Source organism: Tupaia chinensis, unplaced genomic scaffold, assembly GCF_000334495.1.
Source record: "Tupaia chinensis unplaced genomic scaffold, TupChi_1.0 Scaffold000045_1, whole genome shotgun sequence".
NCBI classification, from domain to species: Eukaryota; Metazoa; Chordata; class Mammalia; order Scandentia; family Tupaiidae; genus Tupaia; species Tupaia belangeri.
Genome location: NW_006159501.1, coordinates 1,297,620 through 1,311,950, shown reverse-complemented (window position 1 = coordinate 1,311,950; position 14,331 = coordinate 1,297,620). Strand labels below are relative to the sequence as shown.

The 14,331-nt window shown below is 39.8% G+C and overlaps 1 protein-coding gene across 2 annotated transcripts in view; it reads right to left on the bottom strand.

Moving 5' to 3' along the window:
- Positions 1 to 1,810: 1,810 nt before the first annotated feature.
- SMC6 (structural maintenance of chromosomes 6) overlaps positions 1,811 to 14,331 on the bottom strand; it is a 73,344-nt gene continuing 60,823 nt past the window's right edge. Inside the window, exons 23-26 of one of the 2 annotated variants that reach the window (XM_027773415.1) lie at positions 12,671 to 12,776; positions 9,663 to 9,815; positions 3,748 to 3,845; positions 1,811 to 2,235 (exon numbers count right to left, since the gene is read on the bottom strand). In XM_027773415.1, the coding sequence (XP_027629216.1) occupies positions 2,121 to 2,235; positions 3,748 to 3,845; positions 9,663 to 9,815; positions 12,671 to 12,776 (472 nt within the window). In that variant the 3' untranslated portion in view covers positions 1,811 to 2,120. The remainder of the gene's footprint in view (positions 2,236 to 3,747; positions 3,846 to 9,662; positions 9,816 to 12,670; positions 12,777 to 14,331) is intronic. The other variant, XM_006140806.3, reaches the window with a different exon arrangement.

Below are 14,331 nucleotides of genomic sequence, written 5' to 3'. Positions count from 1 at the left end.
AAAAAAAAAAAATGATAAGTGTTCGGGGGTGTGGTGAAAGGGGAACTCTTTTACACTGCTGGTGGGAATGTAAATTAGTCCAGCCACTGTGGAGAACAATTTGGAGATCCTCAAAAATCTACAAATAACCCTACCATATGATCTAGCAATCCTGCTCTTTGGTATCTACCCAAAGGACAGAAGAATTCTTCATCAGAAAATTGCTTGCACATGGATGTTTATTGCAGCACTATTCACAATTGCTAAGATATGGAACCAGCCAAAATGCCCTCGAACAGATGAATGGACTGAGAAACTGTGGCACATATACTCTATGGAATACTATTCAGCCATTTAAAAACAAACAAACAAAAAAACCAAAACAAAACAAAACAAAAAAACCCTGGCTTTTGACAGAAAGTGGAAGAATATGGAAGAATAAATGGATGTAAATACCAGATATAGTGTGTGTGGAAGAGTAGGGCCTTAGGAAGGACATTTAGAAGAAAAATAGGGAGGCAAAGCATTAATGGGACAAAGAAATTTGGTATTATCTGTTGAAGGTATTTTATAGTTTAATCAACTGGACTAGGGAGAAATGTTCCCATATTGAAATATTCACTTTGTAAACTAAAAAAGGTAATTGAATGTATAAAAAAGAAATAAAATTTTCTTTTTAAATTTACTTGTAATATTTTAAAAATTTCTTATAGGGTACATGCGCTCACCAGATAGACAGAGAGAAAGAAAGCAAGCTGCTAGGTTCGGGACTCGGAACTGCAGTTGTCTATGTGGGACTGAGTCCAGTGCCTTAACCACCACACCACCTTCTGGCCCTCTCAAGTACATAAATTGTATTAGCTAAGGAATTTCACCTTGGCCTCTGGCTTTTACAGCCACTAGTTACCCTCCTGCTACCATCCACTCCCAACTCTCCCAGCACTTCTCCCAGAGGGACCTGTCTGCACAGTCTCTCTGGTCCATGTTCTCAGCTAAGACCCAGTCTGATAACCCCTGGGCTATAAACTGAGGGTTTTCAAACCAGGCAAGTGTGCTCGGTCAGGGTGAAAAACTGCATCATTCTCCAGTCCGATATCAGTTACAGGCTCTCACATGTGCGGACAACCAAAGGGCTAGGAAAATGCATTATGTCAGAGTTGGCAGTGCTTCAGCGCTTCATAAAAGTGTCTTAATAAACTGATAGCATCTTAAATTTGATGAAATATACTAATTAAAAGTTACAGCCCAAATCTATAATTTTTTTTTTTGTTTTGAGAGGTTTTTGCTATAGGGAGCATGCGCTCGCCAGACAGACAGAGAGAGACAGAGACAGAAAGCGAGAAATCACCCCCCAGAGGGGATGACCACGCCGCAATCCCTTCTCCTCCATTCTCCTCTCGGGATCTTGGGCATGCAGGCACACGCGCCCAGCATGAGTTTTAAGCCACCGGGTCCGGGACGCGAACCGCGGTCGACTACATGGGAGTCCAGCAACACAGCCATTATGCTAACTGCTGGTCCCCCCAAATCTATAATTTAAAAATTACCTTGAGGCAGTGACTTTGCCCAATGTAGTTATAGTGCTGTGTAGGTCTCTCCTAACTAGTAAGCCAAAGTCAGACAAATCCCCTGGAAATCAGTCCTGTCCACAGACCATCCTTGTAATTCGCCCTCTGCAATGAGAAATCCTGCTCTTCACTTACTTTTTTGATAATTTCAGTGCCGAATGTAAAATATTCTGGAAAAGCAAAAGCAAATAAAATTGGGCGCTCAAATTTTATTTTCATTCTTACAAAATACTATAGAAATGAATGCAAACTAAACAGATATGTACATGTATATATATACAAAATTTTACTTCTGAAAAAGAATCTATAAAAGTAGATGGTAAAAAGAAACAGACAAACTTAAAAAGATTTAAAACCAGTATTATGAAACTGATTTTCTCAAAGTGACGATAATTTTTAACTGATGCTATAGTTGGTTTTCTAGGCTTATTTACATATCTTACTGTGGTCGGACATACAAAACAGTTTGTTTTAACTTAGAAATCTTCAGTCTTATTTTGTCATTGGACAGTTCAGAATTTGTTTCCCTTCACAAATTTTGCAACATGAGGATATGATATATTGAGTTATAAATCAACTTCGGTCATCGTCTTCCTCCTGAGTCACAGGTCGGAAAGGCAACGTAGTTTGTCCTCTTTCAGGGTCAGACATTCGAAGAATTCTAATCAGTTTACTTGAAGGAAGTGAGCTAGAGAAAACAAAATCAATCACTCAAAATGTCCAAAACAGGTTTCACAGGTTAAAAAAATTCTAATACTACCTCATAAAAACATAAATCTAAATGGCTATTGCTAACAGTGGGATCTGTCCAAAATCTAGAGTTCTAGGATAAACACAAATTGCATTAAAGCAATAGGTTGTTTTCATTTTTACTATGGTTCTTTAGTTTGAAGGAAAAATAAAATAAAGTTCTATGTCGACTATTTTTAACTCTTGCTCTTGACTAGCCAGGAAGGAGTCACCTACATGTTCCCAGTCAGAAATGTAACATATGACCGCCTTACAGAGAGAATATCAACTCTGAGTGAGGTCGTGCCAGATACACTGTTGTTACCCAAGAATTGCCAACTGACAGCATACTATAGGTCACCAAGAAAAAAAGCTAAGTTTAGGAAAGTCATGAATGTTTCTTTAGTCTAAACAGAATTACTAAAATTATAATACTTGGTCATGATAATCACAAAAAAAAAAAAAAGATTCAAACTAGAAGTAGTAAGTCAATAATCACATCCCAATCAATTTGATTCATTTATGAAGAGATAAGAAAACTATGCAAACAAAATTTTATTCATTTATATTTATTTAATTTTATTTATTATTATTTTAACTTGCTACAGGGCTTATGCACTCACCAGAGAGAGACAGGAGAGAGAGAGAGAGAGAGAGAGGGAAGTGACAAAGCAAGCCACCAGGTTTGTGACTTGAACCATGGCTGGCCATGTGGAAGTTCAGCGCCACCTCCTGGCCCCACAAACAAAATTTTAAATATCAAAAAAGTTAAAAGAAATCTCTCCAATCAATGGATATATGGGCTAATTTATCTGTTAATGGGGGGCATTTATGTTAACTGTATTTAAAAAAATTAAGATTGTGAGACCAGCAGAAGGCATAATGGTTATGTCACTGGACTACCACATAGTTGACCACAGTTCAAGTCCTGGACCAGCGGCTTAAAAAAGCTCACACCAAGTGTGTGTGCATACACGCTCAAAATCCAAAGAGGAGAATGGAGGAGAAGGGATTAAGGTGTGGCCATCTCCATGCTCTTGCGAGCATACATGTCCTATAGCAAAAATCTCTCAAAAAAATAAATAAAAATTAAGGTTATGAAGTATTTTTCTTTTCTTTTCTTTTTTTTTGGAGAGGTTTTTGCTATAGGGTACGTGTGCTCGCCAGCAAGGCAGAGAGAGACAGGGAGATAGAAACCGAGAAATCACCCCCCAGGGGGGATGGTCACGCCACATTCCCTTCTCCTCCACTCTCCTCTTGGGATCTTGGGCACGCACACACACGTGCACGGCATGAGTTTAAGTCAGTGGTCCAGAACTCGAACCGCAGTCGACTACATGGGAGTCCAGCGACATAGCCATTACACTAACTGCTGGTCCCAAGGTTGTGAAGTATTTCTTTCCCTCTTTTATATACTTTATATATGGGTGTGCGTGTGCACACACACACACACGCACTTCTAAGGACTTACCTCATGCTCTGAGGGGTAAGCAAGATAAATTGCCTAAAACGCTGAGAATCTGCCATCTTGAGTATCATGTCCATTGCAATTCTCCTATTAACCATATCCTGAAGAATAAAAACAAAGTTAGGATTCTTACTGTGTCAATCACATTTCTGTAAAAGCAAAATTCTCTGGCTGATATAAATCAGAAACTAATGAAAATTGAAGGATCATTTCCTTATCTATAATGCCAAGGAATTAATATCAAAGGCAGCATCAGAAACTTTTTTTAAAATGTTTTCACCATAGGTCGCATGTGCTCACTGAACAGATAGTCGCTGGAGAGAGAGGGAGGGAGAGGGAAAGTCAGAAATCACCCACTGGGGGCATGACCATGTCATAATCCCTTCTCCTCCATTCTCCTCTGATTTTGGGCACCTATGCATGCACTCCCAGAATGAGTTTCAAGATACTAGGTCTGGGACTTGAACTCGGGTCAACCATGTGGGAGTCTAGCACCTTAACCACCATGCCACCTGCTGGTCCCAGTATTAAAAACCATTAGGAGGAGAAAGAAACTATCAGGGAAAACAACTAAATAATTATATCTTCCAGGTAATTTCTATAGTCAAAGTGTTTGTATGTGTGGCTCCCTTCCTTAAATATGTGCAGCAACTAAAATATTCAGAAAATATTCAAATAAGGATGGCCCCAGAGTGCAGTGGTTAAGCATATATTCCCATATAGTCGATCACCATTTTTTGTTTTTTATTTTTTATTTTTTTTTAAGAGAGATTTTTGCTATAGAGCATGTGTGATTGTTGGAGACACAGAGAAAGACAAGGAGACCCAAAGTGAGAAATCATGCCCTAGGGGGGATGGCCATGTCGCAATTCCTTCTCCTCCATTCTCCTTTTGCAATTTTGGGCATGCACGCACACACACCAGGCGTGAGTTTTAAGACACTGGATCCAGGACTCGATACGCAGTCAGCTATGTGGGAGTCCAGCAACATAACCATTATACCATCTGCTGGTCTCAGTCGACCACAGTTCTAATCCCTGCCTTGACAGCTTAAAAAACATACCAGCCACATTGGTGTGTGTCTCTAAAATCCTGTTGGGATAGGAAAGTAGAGGAAAAGAAACTGCAGCATGACCACACCCCACTGGGGGGGTACTTTTCTCTCTAGTGGGTACAGGTGCCTTCTGGAAGAAAAAAAAAAAAATGAAAGAAAAAAAGAAAAGACCAGCCAGATGGTATGGTTGTTAAGGCTGGGTCCCACATGGACAAGTGCACAGTTCAAGTCCCAGAACTGGTGGCTTGGAAAATACACTAGACGTGTGTCCATGCATGCCTAAAATCCTGAGAGGAGAATGGAGGAGAAGGGACTGTGATGTAGCCATACACCCTTAGTGGGGGGTGATTTCTCGCTTCCCTCCCTCTCTCTTTCTGTATCTCTGGCAGGCACACATATAACAAAAAACTTAAAAAAAAAAAAAAGCACACACATATTACAATAAAAACTGAAAAGAAAAAAGAAAAGAGAAAATATTCAAATGACACATTTAATGTTAGAGAATGTACAGTAATAGTTCATTACAGGAAGTAATGGAAAGAAGTGTCTAGTCTCAAATTTTCCTTCAAAGATTAAGGTAATTTTAAAATACCTGCCTTTCTTCTTTACTTTTTACACTTAGTATAATGTAAGCCAATTTGAATTTATAAACCAATTTCTCGATTAAATCTTTAAAATAAGAAAACAGCATATCAATGTATAGGAAAAAAATAATGTTTAGTTATAATAGGTTTTAAACTAAGTGAATTAGTTTGCTTACATTTTATGCATTACGTAACAGAAAAAAGGGAAAACCAAAGTATATTTCCTTCTACTTCCTTGAAATTTCCTGGAAGTTAAAAACAGACAAATGGATGCATTTTTTGGCTACAGGATATGTGCATCTGCCAGAGAAAGAGATCAAGAGGAAAACTCATCCCCCATGGGGAATGAGGACATAATCCCTTCTTTTTCATCTCTCCCTCTTTTTGGGATTTTTGGGTATATATGCACATGCACCCAGAGCTTCTCAAGACACTGGGCCGAGGACTTGAGGCATGGGGGATCCAGTTGCTGTTCACCAGGCCCTGGAGTCAGTCCAAAGGTCTATATTTTTAAAGGTCTTATTTGAATCTAATAGAACATTGTCTTTGAAGTCAAACAGGGTCTTGGTTCCTAGCTGTATTACTCAATGGCTCTAATTCTGTAAATTCATCAAGTGTACCTATAAAGTAACCTAACTAAAATGAACAAAAATAACCAGAGCGTGGTTGTGCTTCTGCAATCATGTCAGAGAGCTCCTGGAGGGACGCTGACTCTCGAGGACCACAGTTGCAGGCACCCTGCTCCTGATGGGGCCCTCCTCTGCAATCATATCCCTGGCAGGCAACGGATAGGGAAACACCTGCAGCCACGATGCGAGTCTTTGCATACGAAGCAACACATGATCTATTGCCTGGAGATCGAGGTGGAGAGCCACTAGTGGCTGAACAGGACCTACCTGCCCACGGAGCAGGAGCGCGGCCATGTCGCAGGTGTGGGGCAGGCCAGACGCCTTCGAGGACGTCAAGGTGGCCATCACTTCCAAGTTCCCTCCGCATAGATCTCTGGCAGACCAGCTCAACCATTTCAATGTCACCAAGAAATGGTCCTAACCTGAGCCATCACCCTTTGGTTTTACAGATCATGGGGCTGCCCTGTCTTTACCTGGTCCTAGAACTAAAAAACTGGAGCTTCCATCAAAAGTAAGCCTTTACATCAGTATTACTAAGACAAACAGGAGCACAGTGATACATATATAGAATATCTGGGGCTCGGAACTCCCTAATACTGAAAAAGATAATCATAACTGCATTTCTTGTTTTAGATGGACAAGAGAGTATCTGGGATTTCCTGAGTCATAAATGCTACATAATATTTAGGAAATTGCAATAAAGCTACTAACTATAAAAAATAATAATCAGACCCTGTTTGACTTCAAATTGAACATTGTCATCTGAAAACATTGCCCTGGGAAGCCTCTTGCTTAGTAACAAAGCTGTCAATGCACAAAAAATTATTCATTCATCTCCCTTGGATTGGCTCTCAGAACTTGGGTTCATTCTTTTCCTTTTCTTAGGGAGATTTTTGCTATAGGGAGTGTGCACTTGCCAAAGACAGAAAATCAGAAATCATCCCCTACGGGGATGGCTATGCTGCAATCCCTTCTCCTCCATTTTCCTTTCATGATTTTGGGCATGCATGCACATGCACCTGGCATGAGTTTTAAGCTGCTGAGTGCAGGACTAGAACCGTGGTCGACTACATGGAAGTCACACAATGTAACTACTACACCATCTGCTGGTCCTGGGTTCATTCTTCTATTTAATTTCAATGGGACAAAGTACCACTCTGAAGGGCGCTAAGTTTCTGAAAGACAAACTGTTCCAAATGAAATGTGACATACAAGATGGGTGATAAGACTGCATAATAGCATTCTGATAAAATCACTTCACAGAAAAAATAATCATCTTCTACAATTTGTGAATTAGCTTTAAAGACAATTCCCAGAGGAATTATAGTTCATAACCTCAAAGTGGTTACAATCTGATGGGAGACTCACACGTGAAAACAGGTAACTCCAATAGAATGAAAAATAATACAAAAGATTTTATAATGTGAAAATAATATATCAGGCTAGCCAGTGGCATGGTGGCTAAAGTGGCTGGATCTCACGTGGCAGAATGAGTAGCTAAGATGCCAAATCCAGCACCTTGGAAATCAAACCTAAAATACTGAGAAGAGAACGGAGGAAAAGGGATTACAGCAGCCATCCCAGCCCCCCCGACCCGGGGGCTGATTTCTCACTTTCACTCTCTCTCTCTCTCTCAATCTCTCTCTCACCGGTGAGGACATGTGCCCTTCAGCAAAAAATTAAACAAACAAACCAACCCCACAGCAGGGGCATGTGCAACCATGCCCCAATCCCAAGAGAATGGAGAAGGGACTATGTGGTGTGGTCATCTCCCCTGGTAGGGGCAGGGTGAGGGAGCAGAGGATGAATTCTCACTCTACCCCCTCTCACCCCACCCCCGTTTGCTTCCTCTGGCAAGCACATGTACCCTATAGCAAAACACAAGACAAAACAAAACAAAACTAAAACTAAAAATCATGAATTGATGTCAGGTGGTACAAAGGAAGCTCTAAGAAGTTCCCAATCCTTCCTGACAAGATACAACAGTCACAGAAGGCTCCATAAAGGTGACATTTGAGCAAAACTGTGGAACGTAAGTACAAGAGGTCTTCAGAAAGTTCATGCCTATTTTGAAAAAGCTACACACAAATTTCAAATAATTTTTTTTGAGAGGTTTTTGCTATAGGGAGCATGTACTCACCAGAAAGAGAGAGACACAAAGCAAATCACGCCCTGGGGGGATGGCCACGCTGCAATCCCTTTTCCTCCATTCTCCTCTTGTGATCTTGGGCACACACGCACAAGCGCTCGGCACTGAGTTTAAGCCACTGGGTCCGGGACTCGAACTGCAGCAGACTACATGGGAGTCCAGTGACTTAGCCATTATACTAACTGCTGGTCCCATTTTCAAATAATATTTTTGTACCAAAATAAACTCTAATTTCATTCTTCTACACGCTTTTTCAAATTTCCTCAAAGAGACTGACACATAGTGAATGAGGGCACACTAGGCAGAGGCCCTGTGCTTGGAAAACTACCATTAGTTCAGCAGTGCTAAAGTGAGCAGAAGCTGAGTCATGAGGGTCTCAGTTACCTGCAGAATTAAACGCTTATCCTATAATAAGGTGATTAACCACCAAGGGGTTTTTATATAGGTGAGTGACCACAATCGACTCCACCTTAGAAATATAAAATGCTAAAACAGATGTAGGTTAGAATGAAAGAGCAGGATGAAAGGCTGGGAGTCCAGAAAAGAGACCATTATAACAGGCAAGAGGGGAATGACAAGTAATAAGGATCTCAGCACAAAAAGGAAAAAAAAAGGAGGGCAAAGACAAAAGAGAAATGTTTTTAGTTTCTTTATAAAAATTACTGTTTTGGAACCAGCAGATAGCATAGTGGCTGAGGCACTGGATTCCCATATGCCGATGTGGTTTGAGTTCAGATTGGGCGCCTTGAAACTCATACTGGGCACATGTGCGTGTGTATACCCAAAATTCCAAGAGGAGAACAGAGAAAAAGGGATTGTGGCATGGCCATCCCTTCCCAGGGGTGATTTCTCACTTTCCCTCTCAGCATCTCTCTCTGGCCAACACATGTACCCTATGGCAAAAATCTAAATAAAAAATTTGTTTTAAATTGACACATGATAATTGCACGTATTTCTGGGGTAGGGTGTAATTTGTCAATACCTAAATATAATATGTAATGATCAAATCAGGAAAATTAGCATATTCGCCATGTCAAATACTTATCATTATTTTGTACTAAGAACACTGTTAGTTATTTTGCTATATATAGTGAATTCTGTGAACTAAAGGTCCTCTACTGTGTTACAGATAATAAGTGCCAGGGCAGGATATGTCCTGTTATGGGTAAAACTAAAGAATGGTTTGCTCCCTTTCAAAATACACATTTCACACAACAAACAAAAATTATAGAGGTTAGGACCGGCACTGAAACATAGCAATAAACTACTGTGCAGAGGAGCCAAAGCACGTGAGTGGACCGCGGCCTGAACACTGGCCCCAGTGGCGTGGAGAGCACGGTAGGCACAGTGTGCGCTCCCCGCGTTCTGAAGGGATGGATAAAGAGAGGAAAAGGATCGTGGTGTGACCATGCCTGCTGGGAGGTGCTTATGCTTGCACATGTGCAACACATTCTCTCACTCTCTGGCAATTAAAAACAAACGAATTTAAAATTTAACAGTACCATGTAGACATCAAACTCATCCAGGCATCTGAAAGGTGATTCGGCAATGGACCACAGGGAAAGGATGAAGCACACCGTGGAAAATGACCGTTCACCTCCAGACAAGGCTCTCATGTCATTAAAGGCAGCTTTATTTCCCTCTCCAGGCTGAACCTTTAAGAAAATGAGTTGACAAAAAACTAAATACAGACACAGAAAGTATCAGATTAAATTCTTTACAACATAGGTTGGCTAGTATGAAAAAGAAGCAATTTAGAGAAAAATGGAAAAAAAGGAATAAAATTATTTAGTGACATGGAACTATTTATTCCATTCAAAATATTTTATAGTGAAACAGTGAGCTTACATAATGGTGTTTTGTGTTTTATTGCAAGAAAATGGAATTGAAAACTTTTTCAAACAGTAACTAAATCTAACATACTAAAATTCCCAAGGCTTAATAATAAAAGTATCCATGTAAATCAAATGTACTGATGAAATAAATCATTTAAACAAATCCTCCTGAAACTGTTACAGTTACAAACATCAAGTGCGTAGTTTTTTGTTACTTGAACTGCAGTGACATCTAGTGGTTAAATCACTTAATTCCATGACAAAAAGTACACAATACCAACTTGAGGAGGCTTGTGCTAGTTACTCAATAACAGCAGCAAATGCAACACATAAAAATATTTTGAATATTAGTAAGGATTCTAGTTCATTTTGACGTAATTTTATACATACATATATAAAAAGTGAAAATACAGCACCACCCAGCTTTATACCAATAACAGAAATACAACTTCAAATATTTTCCAATTCACTATTTGAAAAATTAAATTGCCCTCAAATGAGCCCTCATTTTTTTTTCTTTTTTTTTTTTTTTTGGAGAGGTTTTTGCTATAGGGCACGTGCGATCGCCAGACAGACAGAGAGAGACAGAGAGACAGAAAGCGGGAAATCAACCCCCGGGGAGATGGCCACACTACAACCCCTTCTCCTCTGTTCTCCTCTTGGGATCTTGGGCACGCACGCACACATGCCTGGCGTGAGTATAAGCCACCGGGTCCGGGACTCGAACCGCGGTCGACTACGTGGAAGTCCAGCAACATAGCCATTACGCTAACTGCTGGTCCCAAGCACTCATTTATTTTTAACATTCTAAGATTTACAAAAATTCCAAATTTAAACACACACTGAAATTGAGCATCTATTATCTGTAAATCTGAATTTGTTATGAAAATTCAAATGAAAAAGCAACATTAACATTAGTTAAAACCAAATTGGGCCAGCCAGGTGTCATAGTGGTTAAGGCAACTAGATACCACATGAACAACTGCATGGCTAAAGTCCCAGAACCAGTGGCTTGAAAAACACACCAAACACATGTATGTGTATGCATGACCATAATCCAAAGAGAAGAATGAAGAAGAGACTTTGGTGTGGCCATCCCCACAAGAGGTGTATGTATGGGGTGCTCACTCTTGCTCTCTCTCTTTGGCAAGCACATGTGCCCTGTAACCAAAAAAAAAAAAAAAAAAAACCAGGGCTAGCAGGTAGCATGGAGGTTAAGGCACTAGATCCCATATGGCCAGCAGCACAGCTTGAGGCCCAGCGCTGATGGCTTAAAAATAATGCTGGGGGACCAGCAGATGGCATAATGGTTATGTAGCTGGACTCCCACGTAGTCGACCACGTTTCAAGTCCCAGACTAAGTAGCTTAAAACTCAGGCTGGATGCATGTGCATTCATGCCCCAAATCCCAAGAGGTAAGTAGGGGAAAAGAGATTGTGGCATGGCCATCCCACCTGGGGGGTGGTGATCTCTCACTTTCTGTCTGTCTCTCTGGCAAGCACATGTGCCCTATCGCAAAAATCTCTCAGAAGAAAATCACGCTAGGCATGTGTGTACACATGCCCAAAATCCCAAGAGGAGAGTGGAGGAGAAGGGACTGCAATGTAGTCATTCCCCCAGGGGGTGAATGCTCTCTGTCTCATAAGTGCTCACGCCCTATAGCAAAAACAAACAAACAAACAAACAAACAAAACCCACCCCCAAAAAACCCCCACAACCAATTGAATTATTAAACCCCCATATAAGTAAAAATTAAATACTAGTGATGCATTCTGTATCAACATAATGAAGCCCTAGACAAATTGCAGAGATCTAAAACTCATACTCATTTATTAATAACCTACCATGGAACTTCAGTCTCAGTTTCTCTATTTGTAGGTAAGGTAACTTAAAAAGATACTGAAAGCAATAATATCCTCTTTTAACATATGTAACTACAAAAGAATCTAGTCATAGAGGCTGTACAAGGTTGGAAATGGCTTTATTTATTAAAAAGAGGCCAGATCTAGGGACAATTTCAGAAGCAAGAGTTCATTAAATGGGGTACATGGGTTAGATAATTACATGGGACAGAACCTTCCTATACTGAATCTAGAGAATTTGGACTTCTCATATATCCCAAATAATTTAAAATGTTATGTAAGAGATCAGGAGGTGGCATAGTGATTAAGGTGCTGGACTCCCACATGGTCAACTCTACAATGCTAATCCCAGACCCGGTGGCTTGAAAAACACATTGTGTGTGTCCAAAATATGAGAGAGAGAACGGAGGAGAAGGGATTTTGGTATGGCCATCCTCCCTGGAAAGTGATTTCTCTCTCTCTCTCTACTGGGTGAGTGCATGCATCCTATGACACAAATCTAAAAAAACGTGTGTATTTTAAAAAGAACCAATAGAATAGAAAGACAAGGTACACATTCATCAATGAAAATAAAATTCCTAATTATCATCCTAAGAAAATAATGTCTGAAAAAAAATCTAAACTAGCAACTTGATTCAATAAAATCATTTAATTTTCAACACACTGGCAAAAACTACTCTTAGCTTAAAAAATAAGTTCTGTCCTCTAATGACAAACAGTTAAAGCTGATCAATTTTTCATTAAAAAAAAAAAAGGAAAAAAGTAGCAGCTAATTTTTCTAATGGTTAAGGTATAAAGAATTAAGATACTTACTGATATACTAAGAGTTTCGTTCTTATGGTCAAAATTCATTTTTCCACAATAGGCACGCTGTGATAATAAGTTGTCAAAGTACAATTTGCATCGTAACGTCAAACACCTTGAAATAAAAAAGTTGAGCACATAAAAATGAGATTAAAACACACAACTTTATACACGGCACAATTTAAATATGTATTAGATTGGTGCAAAAGTAATTGAGGTTTCTCATTGTTGAAATTTGCTGTTTGACATTGGATACTTTCTTAAATAAATGTGGTAATTTAGTATAACATTTTAATGCACATTTCTTTATGGACTCTTGCTAATGGCTTGTTATTTGCTGTTTATTTTATATGTATTTTATTTTTTAAGGATTATTTGTTTTAATTCTCTATAGGGTACATGTACTCACCAGAGAGAGAGAGAGAGAGACAAAGAGAGGGAGAAAAAGTGAGAGAGCAAGCCATCAGGTATGAGACTCGACTGCAGTCAGCCACATGGGACTTGTTCAGTAACCCAAACACTATGCCACCTGCTAGCCCTTCACATGCATTTTAGACTATGGAAATGATGTTAGATAAAAAGCTAATTAGAGAGACTTGGTTACTCAAAATCAAGATGGGATGTAAAGCAGTCGAAACAACTCCCAACATCAACAAGGAACTGGCCCAGCAAGTGCTAACAAATGTACAGTAGAGTGGTGGTTCAAATTTTGCAAAGTAAACCAGAGCCCTGAAGATGAGGAGCATAGTGGCCGGCCATCAGAAGTTGACAATGACCAGTTGAGAGCAAGCATCGAGGCTGATCTTACAACTACATGAGAAGCTGCTAATAAACTCAACATGGAACATTCTATGGTCACTCAGCATTTGAAGCAATTTGGAAAGGTGAAAAGGCTCGGTAAGTGGGTGCCTCTTGAGCTGGCTAAAAAGTAAAAAAAAAATTGTTTTGAGGTGTCATCTTCTTATTCTACACAATGAACCATTTCTCAATTGGATTGTGACATGCAATGAAAAGTGGATTTTATAAGACAACGGTCACAACCAGCTCAGTGGTCTGACTGAGAAAAAGCTCCAAGTACTTCCCAAAGCCAAACTGGCTCCCAAAAAAGGTCACGGTAACTGTTTGGTGGGGTCTGACCCACTATGGCTTTCTGAATCCCAGCAAAACCATTACATCTGTGAAGCACACTCAGCAACCTGAGGAGGTGTGCTGAAAACTGCGATGCCTGGTCAAGAGAAAGGCCCAGTTCTTCACGACACTCAACTGCATGTTGCACAACCAGCGTTTCCAAGGTGAACAAATTGGGCTACAAAGTTTTGCCTCATCTGCCATATTCATCTGACCTCTTGCCAAGAAACTACCATGTCTTCAAGCATGTCAACAACTTTTTGCAGAGAAAACATTTTCACAACCTGTAGGACACAGAAGATGCTTTCCAATGGTTCATCAAATCTCGAAACACAGATATTTATGCTACAGGAATAAACAAACCTATTCCTCGTTGGCAAAATATGCTGACTGTAGTGGTTCTGTTTTGATTAATAAAGATGTGTTTAAGGCTAATTATAATGATTTAAAATTTCCAGTCTGAAACCACTATTGCTTTTGCACCACCAACCTAATAAGACCACATGGAAATACACCAAAATGCTGACAGTGGTTTCCTAATT